At 58.7% G+C, this 23,525-nt stretch overlaps 1 protein-coding gene across 1 annotated transcript; it reads left to right on the top strand.

The window, feature by feature from the left end:
- The first annotated feature begins 13,107 nt into the window (after positions 1-13,107).
- LOC120394842 (H-2 class II histocompatibility antigen, E-S beta chain-like) lies at positions 13,108-20,817 on the top strand. Its single transcript, XM_039519003.1, has 6 exons — positions 13,108-13,242; positions 13,590-13,859; positions 14,730-15,011; positions 16,268-16,378; positions 19,834-19,857; positions 20,227-20,817. Exons 1-6 carry the CDS (start codon positions 13,137-13,139, stop codon positions 20,238-20,240), a joined length of 807 nt encoding a protein of 268 aa, XP_039374937.1. The 5' UTR covers positions 13,108-13,136; the 3' UTR covers positions 20,241-20,817.
- Positions 20,818-23,525: the final 2,708 nt, after the last annotated feature.

Here is a 23,525-nt window from a genome sequence, read left to right as displayed (position 1 = left end):
AGTTATTAGTTAGTTCATAGTTGGTTAGTTAGAATAGTAGTTAAGGAATTAGGAGGGGTCCTCCTTCCTTTTTCCCCCGCCCGGCGGGGCTCATGCCCCAGACACCGGGTTTCAAGCCGTGCTCGGCTTGTCAACGGTTGATGCCCGTTGGGGACGCTCACGATTCCTGCCTCCGCTGTCTGGGGGAATCGCATCGTACGGACAAGTGTCCAATTTGTGCTGCCTTTAAACCGCGGACCAGGAAAGAGCGAGACTCCAGGCTCAAGCAGATCCTGATGGAGTCGGCGCTGCGTCCACCGGCACCACCCCCCGCGGCACCGAAATCAGGCTCGGTGCGCAGCACATCGGCGGCAGCAGCCCGGACCTCGGAGGCGTCCCGGCCACCGAAGCCGGCACCGGTATCACGGCGCCGCTCCCCGTCCCCGGCGCGCAAAAAGAAGGCGCCAACGGCGGCGAAAGCCCCGACTCCGGGACCGATTGCCCAGCCACTGTCAACTCCCGTGGCTCCGGCGGTGGTGGTGCACGCTCAGTGCATAGATCCGGCAGCTCCGGCGCCAGAAGAGCCGTTGAGCCCGGCCACCCCCTGCTCCCCGGCACCGCCCGAGGTAGAGCTGGAACTCCCAACTACGCCAGAGACTTACTCTAAGGCGCGGGAGCTTATTGCGCTGACAGAGGCTCCGAGCCTCCGGCCCCCGGCACCGCCGGTGCGGGCCGTGCCTTCGGCTGGGAAGCCAGCCATGATGCAGCGCCCAGGCACCGACGATCACCGCGCAAGGGTCTTCAGCCGGTCCCGCTCGCGCAGCAGATCACCATCTCGGCGACCTCGCTCCCGCCGCCGATCAACACCTCGCCACCGCTCCCCATCTCGGTACCGCCTGTTCGCGTACCGCCGGGCGCCGAGGCACCGCTCCCGGCCGGACCGCCGGTACCGTCGACGGTCGGCCTCTAGAGACAGGTCGCGGCACCGCGGTGACCACAGTCCTTCTCGGCACCGTGACCGCAGTCCTTCTCGGCACCGTGACCGTGCCCCCTCTCGGCACCGAGACCGCAGCCACTCCAGGCGACGGGACCGCAGCTACTCCAGGCGCCACGACCGCAGTGCTTCCCGATACAGAAGCCGCAGCAGGTCGCCGTCCAGGCACCGATGCGACCGTTGGTCCCGGTCATGCTCCCGGTACCGGGACAACAGACATGGCCCGACGGTTCCGCCAGCGGACGCGCACCGGCCGACCGCGGGACAGTCGACAGGCGCCAGCCCCAGTGGTCACGCCAAGCATCGGTCGTGTCCCAGGGTGGAAGTGCAGCGGGCCTCAGAGCGGATACCCCAGGTCCAGCCTATGGTCCACAGCAGTGGGGTTTCTGGGTCCCTTGGGCACAGCACGAAGCACACGGGCTCCCCTTGCCCACTCGACCTCCGGGTTCTGAGCGCCGCGCGCCAGAAGCGACTGTTAGTAGGGCCCCACCATCACCTACAACAGGAGCTTCGCAGCCACCCCCGTCGGTGCAGCCAGCCGTAGAGGTCCCTGCCCCATTGGTGGACGAACCACCTCCAGAGCCTACGGGCCAGGGCCTGTCGTCGGCCTCATCGCCGGACGAGGCGGTCGCGGGCTCGTCAACAGCGGACCCGCCACCCATAGACTTAAAAGCGCACCAGGACCTGCTTCGCAGGGTCGCGCAATCCATTAACCTCCCGATTGCAGAGGTAGTTGAGAACGACGACCCCGTTACCAACGTTATCGGGTCAGAGGCTCCAGTCCGGGTGGCGCTCCCCTTTATTCGGACAATTCAGCGTAATGCCAATACCATCTGGCAAACGCCGGCGTCTGTACCTCCGACGGCAAGGGGAGTGGAGCGCAAATACTCGGTTCCCCCTACAGGATACGAGTATTTGTATACTCACCCGACTCCAGACTCCCTCGTCGTCCAGTCGGTAAATGATCGAGAGCGCAACGGTCAACCGGCGGCGACCCCTAAGTCCAAAGACGCGAGACGTATGGACCTCTTAGGTCGGAAGATCTACTCGGCTGGAGGCCTGCAGCTACGCATAGCCAATCAATCGGCATTGCTGGCCCGATACACTTACGAAATGCTGCTCTCCCTCTCCAAGTTTGCAGATCTTGTCCCGCGCCTCGCGTCAGGAGTTCGCCGCCTCCTCGAGGACGGCAAAAAGTCCGCGCGCTCCTCCATCCAGGCAGCGCTCGATTCAGCAGACTCAGGAGCCCGCACTCTCGCCTCTGGCGTCACTATGCGGAGGATTTCCTGGCTCCAATCCTCCACCTTGGCCCCGGAGGTACAGTACTCTCTGCAGGACTTGCCGTTTGAAACGCACGGCCTTTTCTCAGAGAAGACGGACGCCGTATACAAACCCTTAAGGACGGTCGCAGAGCCATCCGGACTCTGGGGATGCACACGCCGCGACACAGCGGCAACCCTTCCGTGAGACAGCCACCCCGGCCGTTCACCCACGCCAGATCCCGACCGTATAACAGCCGCCGGAACAACCTTACACGCCGCCCGACCATCAGGCAATAGGCGCAATCAGTCCCAGTCGTCCGCTAAGGCCCCCCAAGGGCCTAAGCAGGCGTTTTGATGGGACGCCCGGGGACGGCTCTTCAGTCTCTCCATCGGATCCTACCCCTTTGTTTTCGAACCGCCTCTCTTATTTCCTCCCGGCATGGGCCAGTTTAACATCGGACAGCTGGGTCCTGTCTACGGTCCAGTCAGGGTACCGCCTCCGCTTTATTTCGCCCCTCCTTCCCACCCGCCTCCCGATCCCTCTTCAGGGACCCTGCTCACGAGCAGGTCCTTCAACAAGAGATCGAGACTCTCCTAACCTTGGGTGCCATAGAGGAGGTGCCTCCCGACCGGCGGGGCAAGGGTTTCTATTCCCATTATTTCCTCATCCCCAAAGCCAAAGGAGGCCTCCGTCCCATCCTGGACCTCCGGAAGCTCAACCGGTACCTGATAAAACTCAAATTCCGCATGGTATCCCTGGGGACTATTATTCCCTCCTGGATCCGGGAGACTGGTTTGCCGCCCTCGACATGCGAGACGCCTATTTCCATGTCGCAATTTACCCCCCGCATCGTCGCTACCTCCGCTTCATGGTGAACGACAGACATTACCAGTTCGCAGTGCTGCCCTTCGGCCTTTCCACCGCCCCGAGAGTGTTCACAAAGTGTATGGCGGTGGTGGCCGCGGCCCTCCGTCGTCGTCGGGTACACGTGTATCCGTACCTCGACGATTGGTTGATACGCGGTCCATCACGTCAGCTGGTAGCACACCAAGTGACCGATATCCTGTCGCTGTTTCGGGAGCTCGGTCTGCTCATCAACTTCGAAAAGTCTGCCCTAACTCCAGCTCAAAGGGTGGAGTTTATCGGAGCGGTCCTGGATTCCCAGTTGGCCAGGGCCTATCTTCCGCCCAATCGGTACCTGACTCTCGCGGCTTGCATCACGGAGCTCCAAGCCTTTCCCACGACGACAGCCCGGTCCTGTCTTCGCCTCCTAGGCCACATGGCGTCGTGCACTTTTGTGACAACTTATGCCCGGTTGCACCTTCGCCCACTCCAGACGTGGCTGGCCTCTGTGTACCGTCCACATCGCGACCCCATGGACTTGATTGTCACAGTCCCGAGGGCCACTCGACACCCTCAATTGGTGGCTGATCCTCAGGTAGTCTGTGCAGGGTACCTTTCCGCCCGCCGTGTCCCTCCATTACCTTGACCACAGATGCCTCGGACATGGGTTGGGAGCGCACCTAGGCGATGTTCACACGCAAGGCACCTGGTCCTCCGAGCTCGCCCTACACATCAATGTACGGGAGCTCCGGGCGATTCGGTTGGCGTGTCAGGCCTTCGAGGCCCATCTCCGCGGCCGCTGTGTCACCGTGATGACGGACAATACATCCGCGATGTTCTATGTCAACAAGCAGGGCGGGGCACGCTCCTCCCTGCTTTGCACGGAAGCGCTTCGCCTGTGGGACTTTTGCATAGCCCGCTCCATTCACCTCCAAGCGTCGTTTCTTCCGGGCACTCAGAACACAATAGCCGATCGCCTCAGCAGATCCTTCCTCGCACACGAGTGGTCCATTCGCCCGGACGTGCTGCATACGATCTTCCGAAGGTGGGGATTTCCCCAACTAGACCTCTTTGCGTCGGAGATCAACAGGAAGTGCGCCCGGTTCTGCTCCTTCCAGGGACGTTCCCGTGGGTCCCTGTCGGACGCGTTCCTGTGCTCATGGAAGGATCACCTCCTTTACGCCTTCCCTCCGTTCCCACTCGTTCATCGGGTGCTCCTAAAGCTTCGGAGGGACAAGGGCCGTCTCATCCTGATTGCTCCGGCCTGGCCGAGGCAACATTGGTTCACCCTGCTGCTCGAGCTGTCCGTCCGAGAACCCATTCCTCTCCCGTTGTGGCCGGACCTTATCACACAAGACTTCGGCCGGCTCCGCCACCCGGACCTCCGCTCCCTGCATCTTACAGCCTGGTACCTGACTGGTTGACTTGCGCCGAGCAATCCTGCTCGCGGGCTGTTCAGCGGGTCCTGACGGAGAGCAGGAAACCGTCAACGCGGTCCACCTATCTAGCAAAATGGAAACGCTTCGCTATTTGGTGCGACCAGAAAGGCCACAACCCCTTTCTCGTCCCTATTCCGGTTATCCTGGACTACCTTTGGTCTCTTAAGGAGCAGGGCCTCGCGGTCTCCTCCTTAAGGGTTCACCTGGCATCTTTATCTGCGTTTCGTCCGCCGGTTGAGGGACGCTCCATATTTTCCAACCATATGGTCTCCCGCTTCCTCAGGGGGTTAGACCGCATGTTTCCACCCGTCCGACACCCGACGCCGGTCTGGGACTTAAACCTGGTGTTGGCCAAGCTCATGGGTCCACCGTTTGAGCCTCTGGCATCTTGCTCCTTGCTCCATCTCTCGTGGAAGACGGCCTTCCTTGTCGCGATAACATCGGCGCGACGGGTCTCCGAGCTCAGTGCCTTGACGGTCGGTCCTCCTTATACGGTCTTCCACACGGACAAGGTCCAGCTCCGACCGCATCCGGCCTTCCTCCCGAAGGTCGTTTCGGCCTTCCATATAAACCAGGACATCTTCCTCCCTGTGTTCTACCCGAGGCCACACGCCTCCTCTCGGGAGCAGCGGCTTCACTCCCTGGACGTCCGCAGGGCTCTCGCCTTCTATATCGAGCGCACGAAGCCGTTCCGGCGTTCGCCCCGGCTCTTCGTTGCTATTGCGGAGCGTATGAGGGGCGAACCGGTCTCCTCACAGAGGATTTCCTCGTGGGTGACGGCTTGTATCCGGGCGTGTTACGATCTCGCCGAGTACCACCGCCGACTGACGCCCACTCTACCAGAGCTCAGGCCTCTTCGGCTGCCTTCCTGGCCCATATTCCGCTCCAGGAGATATGCAGGGCAGCCACCTGGTCCTCCGTACACACCTTCGCGGCACACTATGCGTTGGTGCAACAATCAAGAGACGATGCAGCCTTCGGCTCCGCGGTACTGCACTCTGCCACGTCTCACTCCGACCCCACCGCCTAGGTAAGGCTTGGGAATCACCTAACTGGAATGCATTGGAGCAATCACTCGAAGAAGAAAAGACGGTTACTCACCTGTAGTAACTGGTGTTCTTCGAGATGTGTTGCTCCAATCCCTTCCAGACCCGCCCACCATACCCACTGTCGGAGTAGCCGGCAAGAAGGAACTGAGGAGCGGACGGGCCGGCTGGGATATATATTCAGCGCCATGGCGGCGCCACTCCAGGGGGCGCCCAGCCGGCCCGCCGGGGTTGCTAGGGTAAAAAAGTTCCGAATACCGTGCACGCGCGGCGCGCACACCTAACTGGAATGGATTGGAGCAACACATCTCGAAGAACACCAGTTACTACAGGTGAGTAACCGTCTTTTCCAAGGCCTCTCCCCAGGCTCGGTCTTGGAGGATTTTCCTGAGGCCGTGGATCAGCCATCTGCCGTACGCTGTCCACTGTCCCCGCTGGTTCACGAGGTCCTGCTCAAACTCCGCAGGGACAGAGCGCCCCTGATCGGGATCGCTCCAGTGTAACCTGGGCAGCACTGGCACACCATGTTGCTACACCTGTCGGTAGCAACCCTCTTGGCACAGACCCCATGACGCGGAATCACGACAACCTTCACCACCCGGTCTTGTAATCCCGGCACCTCACAGCAGGACTCCTGCGTGGCTAAACCGATCCGAGTTACGTTGTTCGGCCTCGGTTCTGCGAGATTCTCCGGGGTGGTAGACAATCGTCCATTCGGTTCAAGTATCTGGCCGAGTGGAAGCGTTTCTCATGCTGCTCCGAAACGCGCAATGTTTCTCCCGCCGAGATCCCGCTCCATTCCATCTGGTTCCTCAGGGCTTGGAGCGTTTATACACCCCCCCAGTGGGGCCCCGCCATAAACCTGGCTCTTCAATCTGGTTCTAACCAGCTTTATGACTGCCCTATTCGAGCCAATGTCAACATGCTCCTTGATATACCTGTCCTGCAAGGCAGTTTTCCTGTAACCTTTCCTACGGCCAGATGAGTCTCTGAGCTTCAGACTCTCACAATAGGCCCAAGGTATACTGTGTCCCTCAAGGACAAGGGCAGTTATTACCATGTCCGACCTGCCTCCCTACGGAGGTGTCTGCCTTTTATATCTACCAGGATATCTTCCTTCCAGTGGAGAGCAACAATTGCCCTCCTTTGACATCCGTAGAGCGTCTGCAATCTATATCTAGCGGACAGAGCCCTCTCATAACGCCCCCAAAACCTTCATTGTACCGGCATACCGGACGAAGGGCATACCTGTCTCCTCCTAGAGGATTTCATCTTCAATGATGTTGTGCATACGCACCTCCTGTGTTTTGGCCCATGTTCCATAGCGCCACCTTACTGCACATTCCACCAGGGCTCAGGCTTCTCTGCTGCCTTCCTGGCTCACATACCCTTCCAGGGGCTATGTCGTGCAACTACCTGGTCCTCGGTCCGGACCTTTGCTTCTTTGGTCTAATTGTCCAGAGCTGATGCAGCCTTTGGCTTAGCAGTTTGCATTCTGCGACATCTACCTCCGACCCCACCGCCTAGGTAAGGCTTGGGAATCACCTAACTGGAATGCATAGGAGCAATCACTCGAAGAAGAAAAGACGGTTACTCACCTGTAGTAACTGTTGTTCTTCGAGATGTGTTGCTCCTATCCATTCCAGACCCGCCCTCCTTCCCCACTGTCGGAGTAGCCGGCAAGAAGGAACTGAGGAGCGGACGGGCCGGCTGGGGTATATATCCTGCGCTATAGCGGCGCCACTCCAGGGGGCGCCCAGCCGGCCCGCCGGAGTTGCTAGGGTAAAAATGTTCCGGAGAGCCGTGCACGCGGCGCGCACACCTGACTGGAATGGATTGGAGCAACACATCTCGAAGAACACCAGTTACTACAGGTGAGTAACCGTCTTTTCCTGGGCCATAAGATGTACTCGGCAGGCACCCTGCAACTTCGCGTAGCGAACCAGCAAGCCCTGCTTAGCCGTTACTATGGGCGGCAGTGAGAGAATTTATGGAGTCGGTTTCTCAAATCTCCCGTCAAGAGTTTGATGCCCTCCTGGAAAAAGGACCGAAGTGGCGAAAGCTTCCCTCCAGACCTTGTTGGATGTAGCGGTCTCCACAGCCACGACTCTGGCCTCGGGTGTTGCCATGAGGCGCATTTCATGGCTCCAGTTATCGAGCCTTCCCTCGCAGCTGCTGCACACTATACAGGACTTGTCCTTCAATGACAAAGGCCTGTTCTCAAACTGACCCTAGGCTGCAAGGCCCAAAGGACAGCGATGTCACTACTCCCTCTCAGCATCTACATGCCGATGTCTCACTGCTGACCTCTGCGCCACCCTCACCGCCCTTACCCTGCGCCTAGACAAGGACAGGGCTTTGCCAGCAGGCGACGCTGAGGCAGTCATAGGCGTTGGTCGGGACCCCAAGGGGCCAAAATCAGGGTCCTCCTAACACCAATCGGGCAAAAGCCTATCCCTCCTCATCCCTCTTAGGGACCCCTCTCACGAGCAATTCCTCGTGCAAGAGGTGCGGGTGCTCCTCACCATCGGAGCTATAGAGGAGGTTCCAAGGACGAAGGGACAAAAGGTTCTAGCCCACTAGTTTCTGATCCCCAAGGTGAAGGGAGGTCTCAGATCTATCCTACACCTGCGGGAGCTCAACAAGTAATGATGTAACTGTCATTCCAGTTTACGGTCCTCCCGGTCGGCCTCTATGCAGCCCCCTGTGTATTCACAGTGTCTAGCTGTAGTCGCCGCCCTCTCCGCCACCGTCGGATACACGTGCTCCGTATCTGGACGATTGGCTCATTCCAGGGGCCACCAGGGCCCAAGTTACCTCTCGTGTGGGCGTCGATGAGGTCCTATTCCTGCGTTTAGGCCTCATGATCCATATAGCGAAATCCACCCTGATTCCCACTCAGGGAGTAGACTTAACTGAGGCCACCTTGGACTTCAGTATCGCACAGCCTGCTTCCCTATGCCTTGATTTCACGTGAGGGTAACCATTGTACAAGGTCTACAGACCTTTCCGGCAACTTTGTGTTGAACTTGCCTAGGTTTCCTGGGCCACATGGCTGCCTGCACGTGCGTAACCGAACATGCCAGGCTTCGCCTCCGTACACTTTAATCGGGACTCACATCGGTGTACCACACGGCCAGAGACAGCATGGTCATGGTCGCCTTGATCCCCCCGAGCGTCCTAGGCTCCCCCGACTGGGAGTCGATGCCCTCCCTGATGTGTGCAGGGATGCTGTTCCATCCACCTCACCCCTCGGTGTCCCTCATGATGGACGCCCCCATCTCTTGGCTGGGGTGCTCACTTGGGTCAGTTTCCCACTCCAGACCTTTGGTTGGCTCAACAGCTGCCCTTGCACATCAATGTCCGGGAGTTGGGAGCAGTCTGCCTTGTATGCCAGGCGTTTCCGCAGCACCTACAAGGCTGTTGTGTCTCGGTGTTCACAGACAACACAACGGACACCCGTTGCATAAACAAGCATGGTGGAGCACGGTCCTCCTCTCTTTCCAGGGAGCTATCCAGCTCCGGGACTCCTGCACAGCTCAATCGAGGGACCTGGTAGCGTCCTTTCTTCTAGGGGTCCGGAACACTCTGGCGAATCGCCTCAGCAGTTCCTTCCTGTCTTTCAAGTGATTGATTCCTCCGGATGTTATCCATTACGTTTCCGGAACTTCGCTCTCGCGGGAACAGAACGAGAGAGAAGTTCTGCTCATGCCAAGGCCTCTCCCCGGGCTCGATCTTGGCTGCTTTTCTGATGCCGTGGACGAGCCGTCTGCCGTCCACTTTCCCACCGCTCCCGCTGGTTCGCAAGGTCCTGCTAACACTCCGCAGGGACAGAGCGCATCTGATCATGATCGCTCCAGCGTGGTCCAGGCAGCACTGGTACACCATGTTGCTAGACCTGTCGGTAGCCAACCGATTCCCCTGCCTCTTTGCCCAGACCTCATAACGCTGGATCATGGCAAACTTTACCACCTAGACCTGCAATCCCTGCACATCTCCGCATGCCTGCTGCGGGCCTAAACTGATCCGAGTTACATTGTTCTGCCTCGGTTCTACAGGATTCTCCTGGGTGGTAGGAAGCCTTCCACTCGGTTAACGTATCCGCCCAACTGGCAGTTTTTTCTTTTGCTGCTGCGAAACACAAAGTTTCCCCCACAGAGGTTCCGATCCATTTCCTCTGGGACTGCCCATGATCTTCTAACAGCAGCGCCTGGCGCAGTTCATCATTAAGGGTGCACTTTGCAGCCGTCTCTACCTCCCTCCCAAGGGAGAGTGGCCGCTTCATATTCTCACACGCTGTGGTTTCTAGGTCCCTCAAGGGCTTGGGGCATTTATGCCCCCAGGTTCGCCGCCCCACCAACTCCTGGGTCTTCAGCCTGGTTATAAGCAGACTTATGCCTGCTCCATTCGAGCCACTGACAACATGCTCGCTGAGATACCTGTCCTGAGGGACAGTTTTTTCCTTGTAGCCTTTGCATCGGCTTGACAAGTCTCCGAGCTTCGGGCTCTCACAGTGGACCCACGGTGCACTATGTTGCGTAAGGACAAGGGGCGGTTGGGACCACGTCCGGCCTTCCTCCCTAAGGTGCTGTTGACCTTTCATATCATCCGGGATATCTTCCTTCCGGTCTTCTCTCCGAAGACCCATTCATCGCGACGGGAGCACATTTGCCCTCCCTAGACGTCCGTAGGGCGCTCACTTTTTATGTCGAGCGGACAAGCCTTTTTGTACGCCCCCAACTCTTCGTTGTATTGGCAGACCGGATGAAGGGCCTGCCTGTCTCCTCCCAGAGCTTTCCATCTTGGGTGATGTTATGCATTTGCACCTCCTGTGACTTGGCCCATGTTCCGTCGAGCCACCTTACTGCTCATTTCACCAGGGCTCAGGCTTCTTCTGCTGCCTTCCTGGCTCACATACCCTTCCAGGGGCTATGTCGTGCAACTACCTGGTCCTCGGTCCGGACCTTTGCTTCTTTGGTCTAATTGTCCAGAGCTGATGCAGCCTTTGGCTTAGCAGTTTGCATTCTGCCACGTCTCACTCCGACCCCACCGCCTAGGTAAGGCTTGGGAATCACCTAACTGGAATGCATAGGAGCAATCACTCGAAGAAGAAAAGACGGTTACTCACCGTTGTAACTGTTGTTCTTCGAGATGTGTTGCTCCTATCCATTCCAGACCCGCCCTCCTTCCCCACTGTCGGAGTAGCCGGCAAGAAGGAACTGAGGCGCGGACGGGCCGGCTGGGGTATATATCCGGCGCCATAGCGGTGCCACTCCAGGGGGCGCCCAGCCGGCCCGCCGGAGTTGCTAGGGTAAAAATGTTCCGAAGAGCCGTGCACGCGCGGCGCGCACACCTACATGGAATGGATAGGAGCAACACATCTCGAAGAACAACAGTTACTACGGTGAGTAACCGTCTTTTCAGTAAACAACATGTGCACAAGCTCTCTCTTAAGACATTCTTCTTCTACCAACTTCTGAGGTGTCCCATGTTGCAGGGAGGTTACATTGGGGATGAGAGGAAATCTACCTGAGCTGTAACCTGAGCCAGAAGGGGGGTTGGGAGAATTCACACCTTCTGCCTAGGAGACTGAACAAAGGACAGGGGGGGAGAGGGGAGAGGGGAGAGAGCTGCTGGAGGGGTTTTGGTTTCAGTTTGGGCTGGGGGGTGCAACGCAGGGAACCCCAAGCTGGGGTCTAAGCTCCCTGAACCCCCAGAAGGGCCAGATTGAGGGGTCCTGGTTGTACCTACAAGCTCTGCTGTAGCCTGCGTCCCTATTGTCCAATAAACCTTCCGTTTTACTGGCTGGCTGAGAGTCACTGTGAGTCCCAGGAAGAGGGGTGCAGGGCCCTGACTCCCCGGCACTCCGTGACAGGAGCCTCCTCACCCTCGGACACAAGTGTCACGGAGTCCCCGGGCGATGCTCTGGAACTGCTCCCCACCAAGCCAGGCAGGACTCTGGGGAGCCTCCTCTCCCTTGGAGCAGCCTGTCTGCAGGGCAAGAAGCTCCCACGGCTTCACCTCCTGGGTCTCTCCTTGGAGCATTCAGCATCCTCTGCCCTCCGTGCGCTTCCCACAGCGAGTCCGCCCAGGCGGGGTCCTGGGGGAGCCAGAGGGCCCTGCACCCCAACTCCGCAGTCAGACGTGACTCTCAGCCAGCCAGGAACACAGAGGTTTATTCGATGACAGGAACATGGGCTAAAACAGAGCTTGTAGGTACCGCGAGCGGGACCCCTCAGCCGGGTCCATTCTGGGATCCAGCGAGCCAGACACCCATGTTTGCCCTCACTCCTCGTCCCCAGCCAGCTCCAGACTGAAACCCCCTCCAGTCCCTCCTCTCTGGCCTTTGTCTCTTTCCCAGCCATTTGTTGCCAGGATACAGAGTGTTGGCCATTTATGCACAATGGAAACTTGAGAACTGCATATGGGAAACTGAGGCACCCACACAGTATTCAGAGGAAACATTAAGAACAGTCCCACTTCATCACACCTGGGCCCTTTGTGTGACACGTTGGTCCCTGTCCCCTGCCCAAACCTTCCCCCCCGACCCCCAAGGCACCAACATACCCACCACCCAGCTAATGGGGTGGGGGATAATTGGTGTCTATATAAGAAAAAGCCCCAAATATTGGGACTGTCCCTATAAAATCATGACATCTAGTCACCCTAGCTCTGAGTCTGGCAGGAGGGGCCGGGTGCTGGAGGGGCCGGAGAGGGGCTGGCCCAGCAGTTCGGGGCTGGCCTGGGACCCAGGAGCCCTGGGGTCATTCCCGGCCCTGCCACAGACTGTGTGTGACCCTGGGCCAGTCACTGACTCCTCTGGGCCTCCCCCCGCAGCTGGGCCAGGGGGACAATGGCCCGGCCCTGCCCCACGGGGTGGGGGGTGGGTGAATGCAGCAGAGAGGGGGAGGGGCTCAGAGACTGTGGGGCCAGAGAAGCCCCTGAGGGAGATCAATGGTGGGAGCAGCTGAGAGGCCGAGCTGTGCCTGACCCACGGAGACTGAGCCCCCGCTCTGGAGGGTGCCTGGGGGGGCAGGTCTCAGGGCCATGGAGGTGGGGGAGGGGGAAGCTCAGAATTTCTGTCTGTGGGGCCAGCCCCAAACCTTCCCCTGGAACTACATTTACCCACAACAACCCAGAGACCCACCCCCCCCCCCAGACACACCCGTCCTACCCCAGCCGGCAGCAGAGGGTTGAGGCACCAGGGAAGGGGACGGAGAGTCCCAGGCCCGTTGCTGGGGGCCCTGCTCTGGGGGGGGCTGCTCCCTGGGCCGGCCCCGCTCTCCAGCTGCCCGGGGCCATGGCAGGCGCCGGGCGAGTCCTGCAGCCCGACCCCAGGCCCTGCTCTGCCCCCTGCGAGGGAGAAGTAGGGAACCGAGCCCTGCTGGGGCCGGCTCTGCCTGGCGACTGGTGATGCTGCCCAGCCCCGGTGCTGACTGGCCCCTGGCCTGGGGGTGCCCAATCCCCGGGGCCGTGGGTAGCGTCCGGGGGGCTGGTGCTCGGAGCTGGGCAGAGAAGGTCTCAGTCTGGGGGGACCCGACGAGTTTCCAGGTCTCTCCCTCCTGAGCAGCGATGGGGGCAGGTCGGATCCTGGGGGCTGGGAGCCGCTGGGCTGGGGCTTTGCTGGTGACACTGACGGTGCTGAGAACCCACCTGGCTCATTGCACGGAGCCCGAAGGTGAGCAGAGACCCCAGCGCCCCGGGGAGCCCCGTCCTGGGCAGCACTGGGTGTATCGGGGGGGGATCGGACCCCCAGCGTCCCGGGAGCCTTGTGCTGGGCAGGTGCTGGGTGTATCGGAGGAGGGGGGGGCTCGGATCCCAGCGGTCTGGGGAGCCCCGACCTCTCTGTGCCGGAGTCCCCTCCACACACACTCAGTGTCCGCCCCTGTGCCCAGCACAGTCTCTGCCCTACGCCCCCCCCCCGCCACGGGTCAGTGTTACTATTGCTGTTCCCTCCCCGCTGAGCTACGAGCCCGGGGGCATGAGGGGGCGGGTCCCTCAGCCCAGCCCGTTTCCCCCCTGCAGGGCTTTTCCTGTACCAGACAAAGTCTGAGTGTCACTTCACCAACGGCACCGAGCGGGTCCGGTACCTGGACCGCTACATGTACGACCAGCAGCAGATCGTGCACTACGACAGCGACCTGGGGCGGTACGAGGCGGACACGGAGCTGGGGCGGCCGAGCGCCGAGACCTGGAACAAGGACCCGGCGATCCTGGCGCAGAAGCGGGCTCAGGTGGACCGGTTCTGCCGGCACAACTATGGGGCGTGGGCGCCTTTTACCATTGACCGGAGAGGTGAGTGCGGGGGGGCGGGGATGAGTGCCCAAGACACGGGGGTCCGGAGGGGCGGCAGGGAGGGGGCGGGGCCAGGACACGGGGTCACTGGCAGGGGTGGGGCACAGACAGCAGGGGGCGGGGTCATGTTTAGGGGGCAGGGCACAGACAGCAGGGGGCGGGGTCACGTTTAGGGGGCAGGGTCACCCAGCGGCAGGTGCAGGAGGGAACCAGGGTCTGGGAGCGGCCAACATCATGTCCGGGGTCTGGCTGCAGCGCCCCCTATCGGCAGAACCCAAAGCCCCAGGCCCGGGTCAGTCCCTGGGGAATGCGATGACTAACCCTCCCCCTGCTCCCGGCCCCCTGCCCCTGTGAGCAATTCAGCCCCCAGCACCACCCTACTCAGATCCCCAGGGCAGACAGCTGCTACAGCTCCCACCCCCCTTCTTGGGTGGGGTGGGGGGAAGCGGGCAATGGGGCAGAACTTTCCACCCTCCCCCCTCAGGGTCCCCTTGGCTGGGGGGTGGGAGCAGCCCCTGTTCCCTGGTCTGAGACCCCATCTCCCTGGGCCCCAGCATCAGACAGTCCCTGGCTCTGTCCCCATGGGGGTGACAAGATGCAACTCCCCTCAGACTAGGGTGACCAGACAGCAAATGTGAAAAATCGGGACCGGGGGTGGGGGGTAATAGGAGCCTACATAAGAAAAAGACCCCAAAATTGGGACTGTCCCTATAAAATTGGGACATCTGGTCACCCTACCTCAGGCCCTTTCTGCCAGAGCCTGAAACACATGTGGGGCTGGGGCCTGGCCCTGGAGCATGAGAGCACCTCTTCTTCCTGAGCACCCTTCCGTCTCCGGCCCCTTTCCCAGCCCCCCCTCTCTCCCCCCAGTTCAGCCTGAGGTGACAGTTTTCCCCACAAAATCGGGGTCTGAGCCCCACCCCCACCTGCTGGTTTGCTCGGTGACGGGGTTTTACCCCTCGGGGATCGAGATCCAGTGGCTGAAGAACGGGCAGGAGCAGACGGCCGGGGTGGTGTCCACGGAGCTGCTCCAGAACGGAGACTGGACCTTCCAGATCCTGGTGATGCTGGAGATGAGCCCCCGGCGCGGGGACGTCTACACCTGCCAGGTGGAGCACATCAGCCTGCGGGGGCCCCTCGCCGTGCACTGGGGTAAGAGCCTCTGGGTGTGGGGCAGCCCCTGAGCCCGCAGGGGCACCCCCCCGGGGGATGGGCCTGGGGCAGAGTGCTCACATGAGCACTGCTAACCCAAATCTATCGACCTGGGCTGGGAGCTCATGTCCACAGGCTGCAAAACACCATGACACAACCTGAGTGGGGCAGTGACAGGGCGGGAGAAGAGAAAAGTCTCCATAATAATGACTGGTCTGGAGAAGGGAGATCGGGAGCATCTGTTCTCCCTGTCTCACAGCAATGGGACAAGGGGACACTCAGTGGAATGGAAAGGGGCAAATTCACACCTGGCAAAAGGAAGGACGTTTCCCACACACTGTGTGATTAGCCTGTGGAACTCACTGCCACAGGGTGTCACTGAGCCCAAGAACAGAGCAAGGGTCACACAGAGACTGGCTATTTCTGTGTCTCACAGACTATCCAGGGCTAGACTCAGAGCTGTGCCTTGGGTAGGGCGAATGGGAGCAACCGCTCCGGGCCCCGCGAGCCGGTACGATTGGCCGGCATGGCTGGTTCGGGAAGAGATGAATCTGTCACTTCTGCTCTGGGCCCCGCACCCCCCTAGAGATGGCTTGGCTAGACCAGTTGTGACGGAGCAGGGCAGATGTGACCCAGGAAGGTTGCAGGGGAGTTACACTGGGGATGGGAAGGAAGCTCCCTGAGCTGTAACCTGAGCCAGAAGGGGGGTGGGGAGAAGTGACACCTTCTGCCTGGAGACTGGACAAAGGGATGAGGAGCAGAGGGGAGGGGGCAGAGAGCTGCTGGAGGGTTTTTGTTTTTCAGTCTTGGGCTGGGGGGTGCAACGCAGGGAGCCCCAAGCTGGGGACTAAGCTCCCTGAACCCCCCAGAAGGACTCGATTGTGAGGGGTCCTGGTTGTGCCTACACGCTCTACTGTAGCCTGCGTCCCTATTGTCCAATAAACCTTCCGTTTTACTGGCTGGCTGAGAGTCACCATGAATCCCAGAAAGAGGGGTGCAGGGCCCTGACTCCTCAACACGCCATAACACCAGTTCATGCTGACAATGGACAGGGATATCAGACCTCGCGCTGCAGGGCCTGAGCCGATCTCTGAGATCACAGACCAGGAGGAGCCCTGACGTGGGGCAGATTGTCCCACAGCTGCTCCTGCAGGCCCTGGCCCCAGGCTCTGCCCCAGCTGGTGCCGGTCACTGGTGCGGACGGGAGCCCGGCCCGGAGGCCCCTGGCTCTGACCCGTCCCATGTCCCTGTTTCAGAGGCGCAGTCTGACTCCGCCAGGAGCAAGATGCTGACGGGGGTCGGGGGCTTCGTGCTGGGGCTGATCTTCCTGGCACCCGGACTCCTCATCTACCTGAAGAATAAGAAAGGTGAACGGCTCCGGGCGGGGGCGGGGCACCAGGGGGTCTCTGGGGAGGTGGGGCTGGGGGGGCTCAGGGGAATCTGGGGGCCAGAGGGGGCTGGGTTCCTAGTGGGGGGCGTTCCATGCCGTGGGGCAGGGGCTGGAGCTCTGACCCCCAGGAACCGGCTCCCCCTGCCCAGGGCTCTGACCATGTTTCTCTTTGTTTTTCAGGTATCAGAGGGGTAGCCGTGTTAGTCTGGTTCTGTAAAAGCAGCAAAGAGTCCTGTGGCACCTTATAGACTAACAGACGTTTTGCAGCATGAGCTTTCGTGGGTGAATACCCACTTCGTCGGATGCAAGTGGTGGAAATTTCCTGGGGCAGGTATATATAAGCAAGCAAGAAGCAAGCTAGAGATAACGAGGTTAGTTCAATCAGGGAGGATGAGGCCCTGTTCTAGCAGTTGAAGTGTGAAAAACAAGGGAGGAGAAACTGGTTCTGTAATTGGCAAGCCATTCACAGTCTTTGTTTAGTCCTAAAATGATGGTGTCAAATTTGCAGATGAACTGGAGCTCAGCAGTTTCTCTTTGAAACTGAACCAGACTAACACGGCTACCCCTCTGATACTTGACACCATGCAAGGCACTGCATTTAGCCGTATGGAGTGGAAATCCATCAACCTCATGAAGAAACTTGCACAAATACAGACAGATATCATCTTCCTTTCCAAATGCAAACGGATGGACATCATACCTAATGGACTAAAGGTAAAAAATCCACTGCTATCTACATACTACACAGACCACAGTGAGAGATTATGCCATACTCTATCGAAGAAACTGAGGAACCACCTGATCAGCATCCTATACAGCAAACAGGAAAACATCAAAAAAGAGCTCTCCAACCTGGAGACTCTCATCAATAACCAAACTTCCATACAAACGGACTTCACTAAAATAAGACAGGAGATCTACATTACTCACTTCACCTCTCTACAAAGGAAAAAGGACTGTAAGCTGTCTAAACTCCTACCTGCCACATGGGGCCACAACCGTGGTACCCCTAACCCACCCAGCAATATCGTCAATCTATCCAACCACACACTCAGCCCAGAAGAACAGTCGGTCCTATCTCGGGGACTCTCTTTCTGCCCTGCCACCCCCACCAACATGATACAGTTCTGCGGCGATCTGGAAGCCTACTTTACTGCCTCCGACTCAAAGAATTCTTTCAGGACAACACTGAACAGCGCACTGATACACAGTTACCCTCCCACCAACAGCACAAGAAGAAGAACTCCACATGGACTCCTCCTGAGGGTCGAAATGACAGTCTGGACCTATACATAGAATGCTTCCGCCGACGTGCACAGGCAGAAATTGTGGAAAAACAACATCGCTTGCCTCACAACCTAAGTCGTGCAGAACGCAATGCCATCCACAGCCTCAGAAACCATCCTGACATTATAATCAAAGAGGCTGATAAAGGAGGTGCTGTTGTCATCATGAACAGGTCTGACTACCAAAAGGAGGCCGCCAGACAACTCTCCAATACTAAATTTTACAGGCTACTTCCCTCAGATCCCACTGAGGAATACACTAAGAAACTGCACCATCTACTCAGGACGCTCCCTACACTAACACCAGAACTAATCAACATACCCTTAGAGCCCCGACCAGGGTTATTCTATCTACTACCCAAGATCCACAAACCCGGAAATCCTGGACGCCCCATCATCTCGGGCATTGGAACTCTCACTGAAGGACTGTCTGGATATGTGGACTCTCTACTCAGACCCTATGCCACCAGCACTCCCAGCTATCTCCGTGACACCACTGATTTCCTGAGGAAACTACAATGCATTGGTGACCTTCCAAAAAACACCATCCTGGCCACCATGGATGTAGAGGCTCTCTACACAAACATCCCACACGCTGATGGAATACAAGCTGTCAGGAACAGTATCCCTGATGATGCCACAGCACAACTGGTTGCTGAGCTCTGTGGCTTTATCCTCACACACAACTATTTCAAATTTGCTGACAATATATATCTCCAGATCAGTGGCACCGCTATGGGCACCCGCATGGCCCCACAATATGCCAATATTTTTATGGCCGACCTGGAACAACGCTTCCTCAGCTCCCGTCCACTCACGCCCCTTCTCTACCTACGCTACATCGATGACATCTTCATCATCTGGACCCATGGGAAGGAGACTCTGGAAAAATTCCACCACGATTTCAACAGCTTCCACCCCTCCATCAACCTCAGCCTGGACCAATCTACACGGGAGGTCCACTTCCTCGACACCACGGTTCAAATAAGTGATGGTCACATCAACACCACCCTATACCGAAAACCTACCGACCGCTATGCCTACCTTCATGCCTCCAGCTTCCATCCCGGACACACCACAAGATCCATTGTCTACAGCCAAGCACTGAGGTACAACCGTATCTGCTCCAACCCCGCAGACAGAGACCAACACCTAGAAAATCTCCACCAAGCATTCTCAAGACTACAGTACCCACACGAGGAAATAAGGAAACAGATCAACAGAGCCAGACGTGTACCCAGAAGCCTCCTACTGGAAGACAAACCCAAGAAAGAAACCAACAGGACTCCACTGGCCATCACATACAGTCCCCAGCTCAAACCCCTCCAACACATCATCAGGGATCTACAACCCATCCTGGACAATGATCCCACACTTTCACAGGCCTTGGGTGGCAGACCAGTTCTCGCCCACAGACAACCTGCCAACCTGAAGCATATTCTCACCAGCAACTGCACACCGCACCATAGTAACTCTAGCTCAGGAACCAATCCATGCAACAAACCTCGATGCCAACTCTGCCCACATATCTACACCAGCAACACCATCACAGGACCTAACCAGATCAGCCACACCATCACCGGTTCATTAACCTGCACATCCACCAATGTAATATATGCCATCATATGCCAGCAATGCCCCTCTGCTATGTACATCGGCCAAACTGGACAGTCTCTAAGGAAAAGGATAAATGGACACAAATCAGACATTAGGAATGGCAATATACAAAAACCTGTAGGAGAACACTTCAACCTCCCTGGCCACACAATAGCAGATCTTAAGGTGGCCATCCTGCAGCAAAAAAACTTTAGGACCAGACTTCAAAGAGAAACTGCTGAGCTCCAGTTCATCTGCAAATTTGACACCATCAGCTCAGGACTAAACAAAGACTGTGAATGGCTTGCCAATTACAGAACCAGTTTCTCCTCCCTTGGTTTTCACACTTCAACTGCTAGAACAGGGCCTCATCCTCCCTGATTGATCTAACCTCGTTATCTCTAGCTTGCTTCTTGCTTGCTTATATATACACACCTGCCCCTGAAATTTCCACCACTTGCATCCGACGAAGTGGGTATTCACCCACGAAAGCTCATGCTGCAAAACGTCTGTTAGTCTATAAGGTGCCACAGGATTCTTTGTTTTTCAGGGCGCCCCGTTCCCCAACCTGCAGGTAATTTCAATCCCCCTCCCCCGTTACACCCGCCCCCCCCCCCCCCACTGAGCACAGGCTGCCTGGGGCGCCCGTGGGGCGGCTGCTTCTGCCCCTCGGCCCCTGACACCCACCCGGCTCAGCCCCTGGGCAGCTGGGCAATGGGGCGCTGGCCCCGCGGAGGAGGAGGCTGCGGCTCCCTCGGTCCCCGTTCAGGCCGATCCCCGAGCTGCTCCCGGGGGCAGAGGGTCCTGGGTCCTGCCGAGCATCCCCCAGCCCTGCGGCTGCCGGGCAGAGTCCCTGGGGCGCCCTGGGCCTGGCAGAGAAAATCCCCCGTCCGTCCCGCCAGCCCCACGGCCAGGGGCTGATTTCTCTCCCCTCTCCCTGCAGGGCTCCTGAGTTAGATCCTGGGCGTCGGATCCCCCGGCCGGCAGGAGTTTCCGTCCGTCTGTCCCAGCCCCTCGCCCAGCCCGGAGAATGCAGAACCTGGGGCCGGTCCCTTCCTGTCCCCGCCTGCTCCCTGCGCTCTGCCCGGCTCCAGCCCACGCTGCCCCCCTGGGGACCCGTCCCTGCCCCTCACTCCCCACAGGGCCCCGGGGTGACCCTGTCCCACTGTCGAGTGGCTCACGAGTGTGGAGACCAATCTCAGGGCACAGTTAGTACCTGGGCCATGAACCCCACATTGGGTGAGTTCTGTACTGAGATTTCACCAAAGTATCGTGTGTGAACTCCGCAGGCCCTGTAACAACGTAACCGCGGAGCCCCAGACAGTCCCCTTGGGCTCTGCTCTGTCTGGCCACCCCGGCCAGTCTGCCCTTGTGATCCATCGATCATCCCTTCCCCCCCAAATCACAGCGACATTCGGTCACTCCCTGTCCCACAGGACCAGTCGCTCACCCCAGGGCAGTGGCACCTTCGATCTCACTCCACAGGCAACGCTTGTAGCCAGTCCTGTAATAACCTCAGTAAAGATTCATTAACTACGACAAAGCACTGGGAGTTCTAGACAAAGTTAAAGCAGGTCCCACACACACCAGGGAGTTACAGTCCCGGGTTTCAAAAGGAAATAGAAACTTCTGTCAGAAGCAAGCACTGTGGGTCCTTTGGGGCCAACCCAGGCACAGACGGGGGATCTGGTGCTTATGCCTAGTAATTCCTGCCCCTTCAGAGCCCAAGCCGCAGCCCGATAGGGATTGCTCCTTGACGGGGAGTGTTATTCCCTTCCTCCCCGAGTTTAAGCTGGTGGGACGAGCTCCTGCACGTCTCCTCTTCACGGGGAGGGAACCATCAGCAAAGTCCTGTGTCCTCTGATGTCCCCCAGTGACCCATCTGGGGCTTAGGGCCTTCTGTCGGCAGGCGGACACACACACACACACTGGCATTTCACACTTGGCCATGCGTCTCTCCTGCCTGGCTTTACTGTTTTGTTTCACTATCGCCTTATCGCGTGGGGTACAGCTGTGATCGGTGAGATTAACGCAGGCAGCAGCTTACCAGCATTTCACAAAGCCCTGATCACCTTCGCTCAGTCTGATCCCCATTTTAACAACGCGAACACGCAGCTGAGCCCGGCCGGTTTCCAGCCAGGGATCTGTCAGTGATAACCCGGGGCCTTGGCATGAGCTGGTACTTGGTCTGCCAGCGTCCGAGACCCCCCCCCCGCATTCCCCCTTTCCCTGCCCCAGCCCAGCCCCACGTTCCCTCTCACTGACCCCGCTGGGGGAGGGAGGATGACCGGAGCGCCCAGGGGGTGGGGGCTGCCGGCCCAGGCGTCCAGCCTAAGAAGGCAGGGAAGCCGCGGGGCTCACCCTGGAGGAAGAGTGAGACCCCCGTGGGTCTGGCTCACTGACGGGTCCTCCCAGAACCTGTTCCAAAGCCAGGCCCCCCCCACCCTGCGTACCTGGGACACCGGTTCCCCCCGGGTCACGCTCAGCAGAGAAGCGACTCGCAGGGGAAAAGCATCAGCAGCGAGAGAAACCACCTGATGTAACCTGCCCTGGCCAGCAGGAATCGCCCAGCTCCTACGTGGGGTGTGGGATGGGCCCGAGTTCTTCCCAGCCCTCCAGCCAGGATCTGTCGCCGGATCAAAGCAAGGCCCCAAGTCTGTTTAACCTCATCTCTCTGGCCCCCATTCGTTCTGCGGCCCTCACCCCTCCTCTGGCCCAGCCCTGCCAGCCTGGGACCCCCCCCCGGCGGGGGGACGTCTCTGAGCCGTCCCAGTCCCAGGCACTGTGGTGATCACCCCCTGCTGCTGTCAGTGCCTGGGCGGAGGAGCTGTGATAACCTCTTGCCACGGAGCAGATCAATCCCTGGCCTGCAGACCTGTCACCCCTCCCCTATGGAGGTGTCATGGACCCAGGCTGGCCGACTGGCATCCTGGGGGAATCCGTGGCTCACGGCCTGGCCAGGCACCAGCTGGGAGAGCTGCGTTCCCTGTCGCATGGATCATCCCCCACCATGCGCTGGGGCACCAGGCTCTATTCGTCCCCTGGCCTGAGCCCGTCACTGGCTGCGGCCGGCGAGGGGTCAGTACACGCAGGGCGATGGCTCCAGGACGGACAGGGCTGTGGTTTGCGCAGGGTCCAGCCCCAGGCCAGACGTTCATTGTCCCCTAGTTTGCTCTGGGAAGCAGTGTCTTGCTCAGATCTGCCCCAGGGGTGGGGGTGTCTCTGCCCCGTCCATGGTGTCACAGCAGTGCAGCCTGTCGGAGGCGGCTGTGAAACCCACAACCGGTGTGTCACAGTCGGGGCTCCCCAGCGCTGGGGTTCTCTTCCTTATGGACTTTTCAATGTACCATCATTTTAACCAGGCTGCCCACCCCGATGGAGAGTTTGTACATACGGGGCTCACTGAGGTACGATCTTGGACATATGTAACCCCGTAATGTCCAGCTCGGTTTGCTTTTGAGATGCTATTGGTGATATAATAACTTGTTCCCTATGATCCAAGTTTACCATGTGGCCCATTTAATGGGTGTTGTCTTGGGTTTTGCATATCAGGTTCTGTGGCAATTATTTTAAACTGTACTTTTACCCAGAGGTTTTGCAATACACATTCACGCAGTTGGGCAGGGATAATATAGAAATTAGTCAGACACTGATACTGTAATTGAACTTCAGGTTGTTTTTAGTACATTCACTGCCCTGAGTTTCTTTAATGCATCCTGGGGGTCCCAGTTCCCCTGTGTCCCGGATGTCCCCCTGCCAAGGTGTCTTGGGGCGGTTTCCTGATGTTTGCAAGTGCTGCCCTGCGGGAATAGTCAGTGCGCTGGGCCTTGAGTCCTAGATTTGAAGCAGGTGAGGCTCATTAAACCCCATTAACATCCTAATGTCAGTGTCCCCAGTTGCAGGGTGTGTGCGAAGAGTTGTGGTGATTGCAACAAAACTGGCCTGGGAGTTTCTTACAGCCCTTCCCGTGGCGCTGCCTGTGCCAGCCGGCCCGCAGGGACGCTTGTGAGGAGGGAAACACCCACTAGGGGGCAGCATGGGCTAGAGCAAGGGGTGGGGGAGCCAGGGCTGTGCAGTGGGGTAAATCCCCCCTGGGGCTCCGGTCCCAGCTGTACCGTGGGGGGGGATCCCACCTTTGTCCTGTCGTCAGGCTCCTGCAGGCAGAGCTCGTGGGTCTGGGCAGTGCCTTTATGCTAAACCTGGAGAGTCACATGCTGTCCCTGTGGGTCCCCAGCCGTGGGT

The sequence above is a fragment of the Mauremys reevesii genome, unplaced genomic scaffold (assembly GCF_016161935.1).
Source record: "Mauremys reevesii isolate NIE-2019 unplaced genomic scaffold, ASM1616193v1 Contig8, whole genome shotgun sequence".
In the NCBI taxonomy this organism is placed as follows: domain Eukaryota; kingdom Metazoa; phylum Chordata; order Testudines; family Geoemydidae; genus Mauremys; species Mauremys reevesii.
The sequence above is the reverse complement of the archived record's forward strand: the minus strand, read 5'-3'. Positions and strand labels throughout refer to the sequence as shown.

Coding starts and splice junctions, on each gene's coding strand:
- LOC120394842 (XM_039519003.1), top strand. CDS start 13,137: ATGGGGGCAGGTCGGATCCTGGGGGCTGGGAGCCGCTGGGCTGGGGCT. Junction 13,243..13,589: donor TCATTGCACGGAGCCCGAAG/GTGAGCAGAGAC, acceptor TCCCCCCTGCAG/GGCTTTTCCTGTACCAGACA. Junction 16,379..19,833: donor CTACCTGAAGAATAAGAAAG/GTGAACGGCTCC, acceptor TTTGTTTTTCAG/GGCGCCCCGTTCCCCAACCT.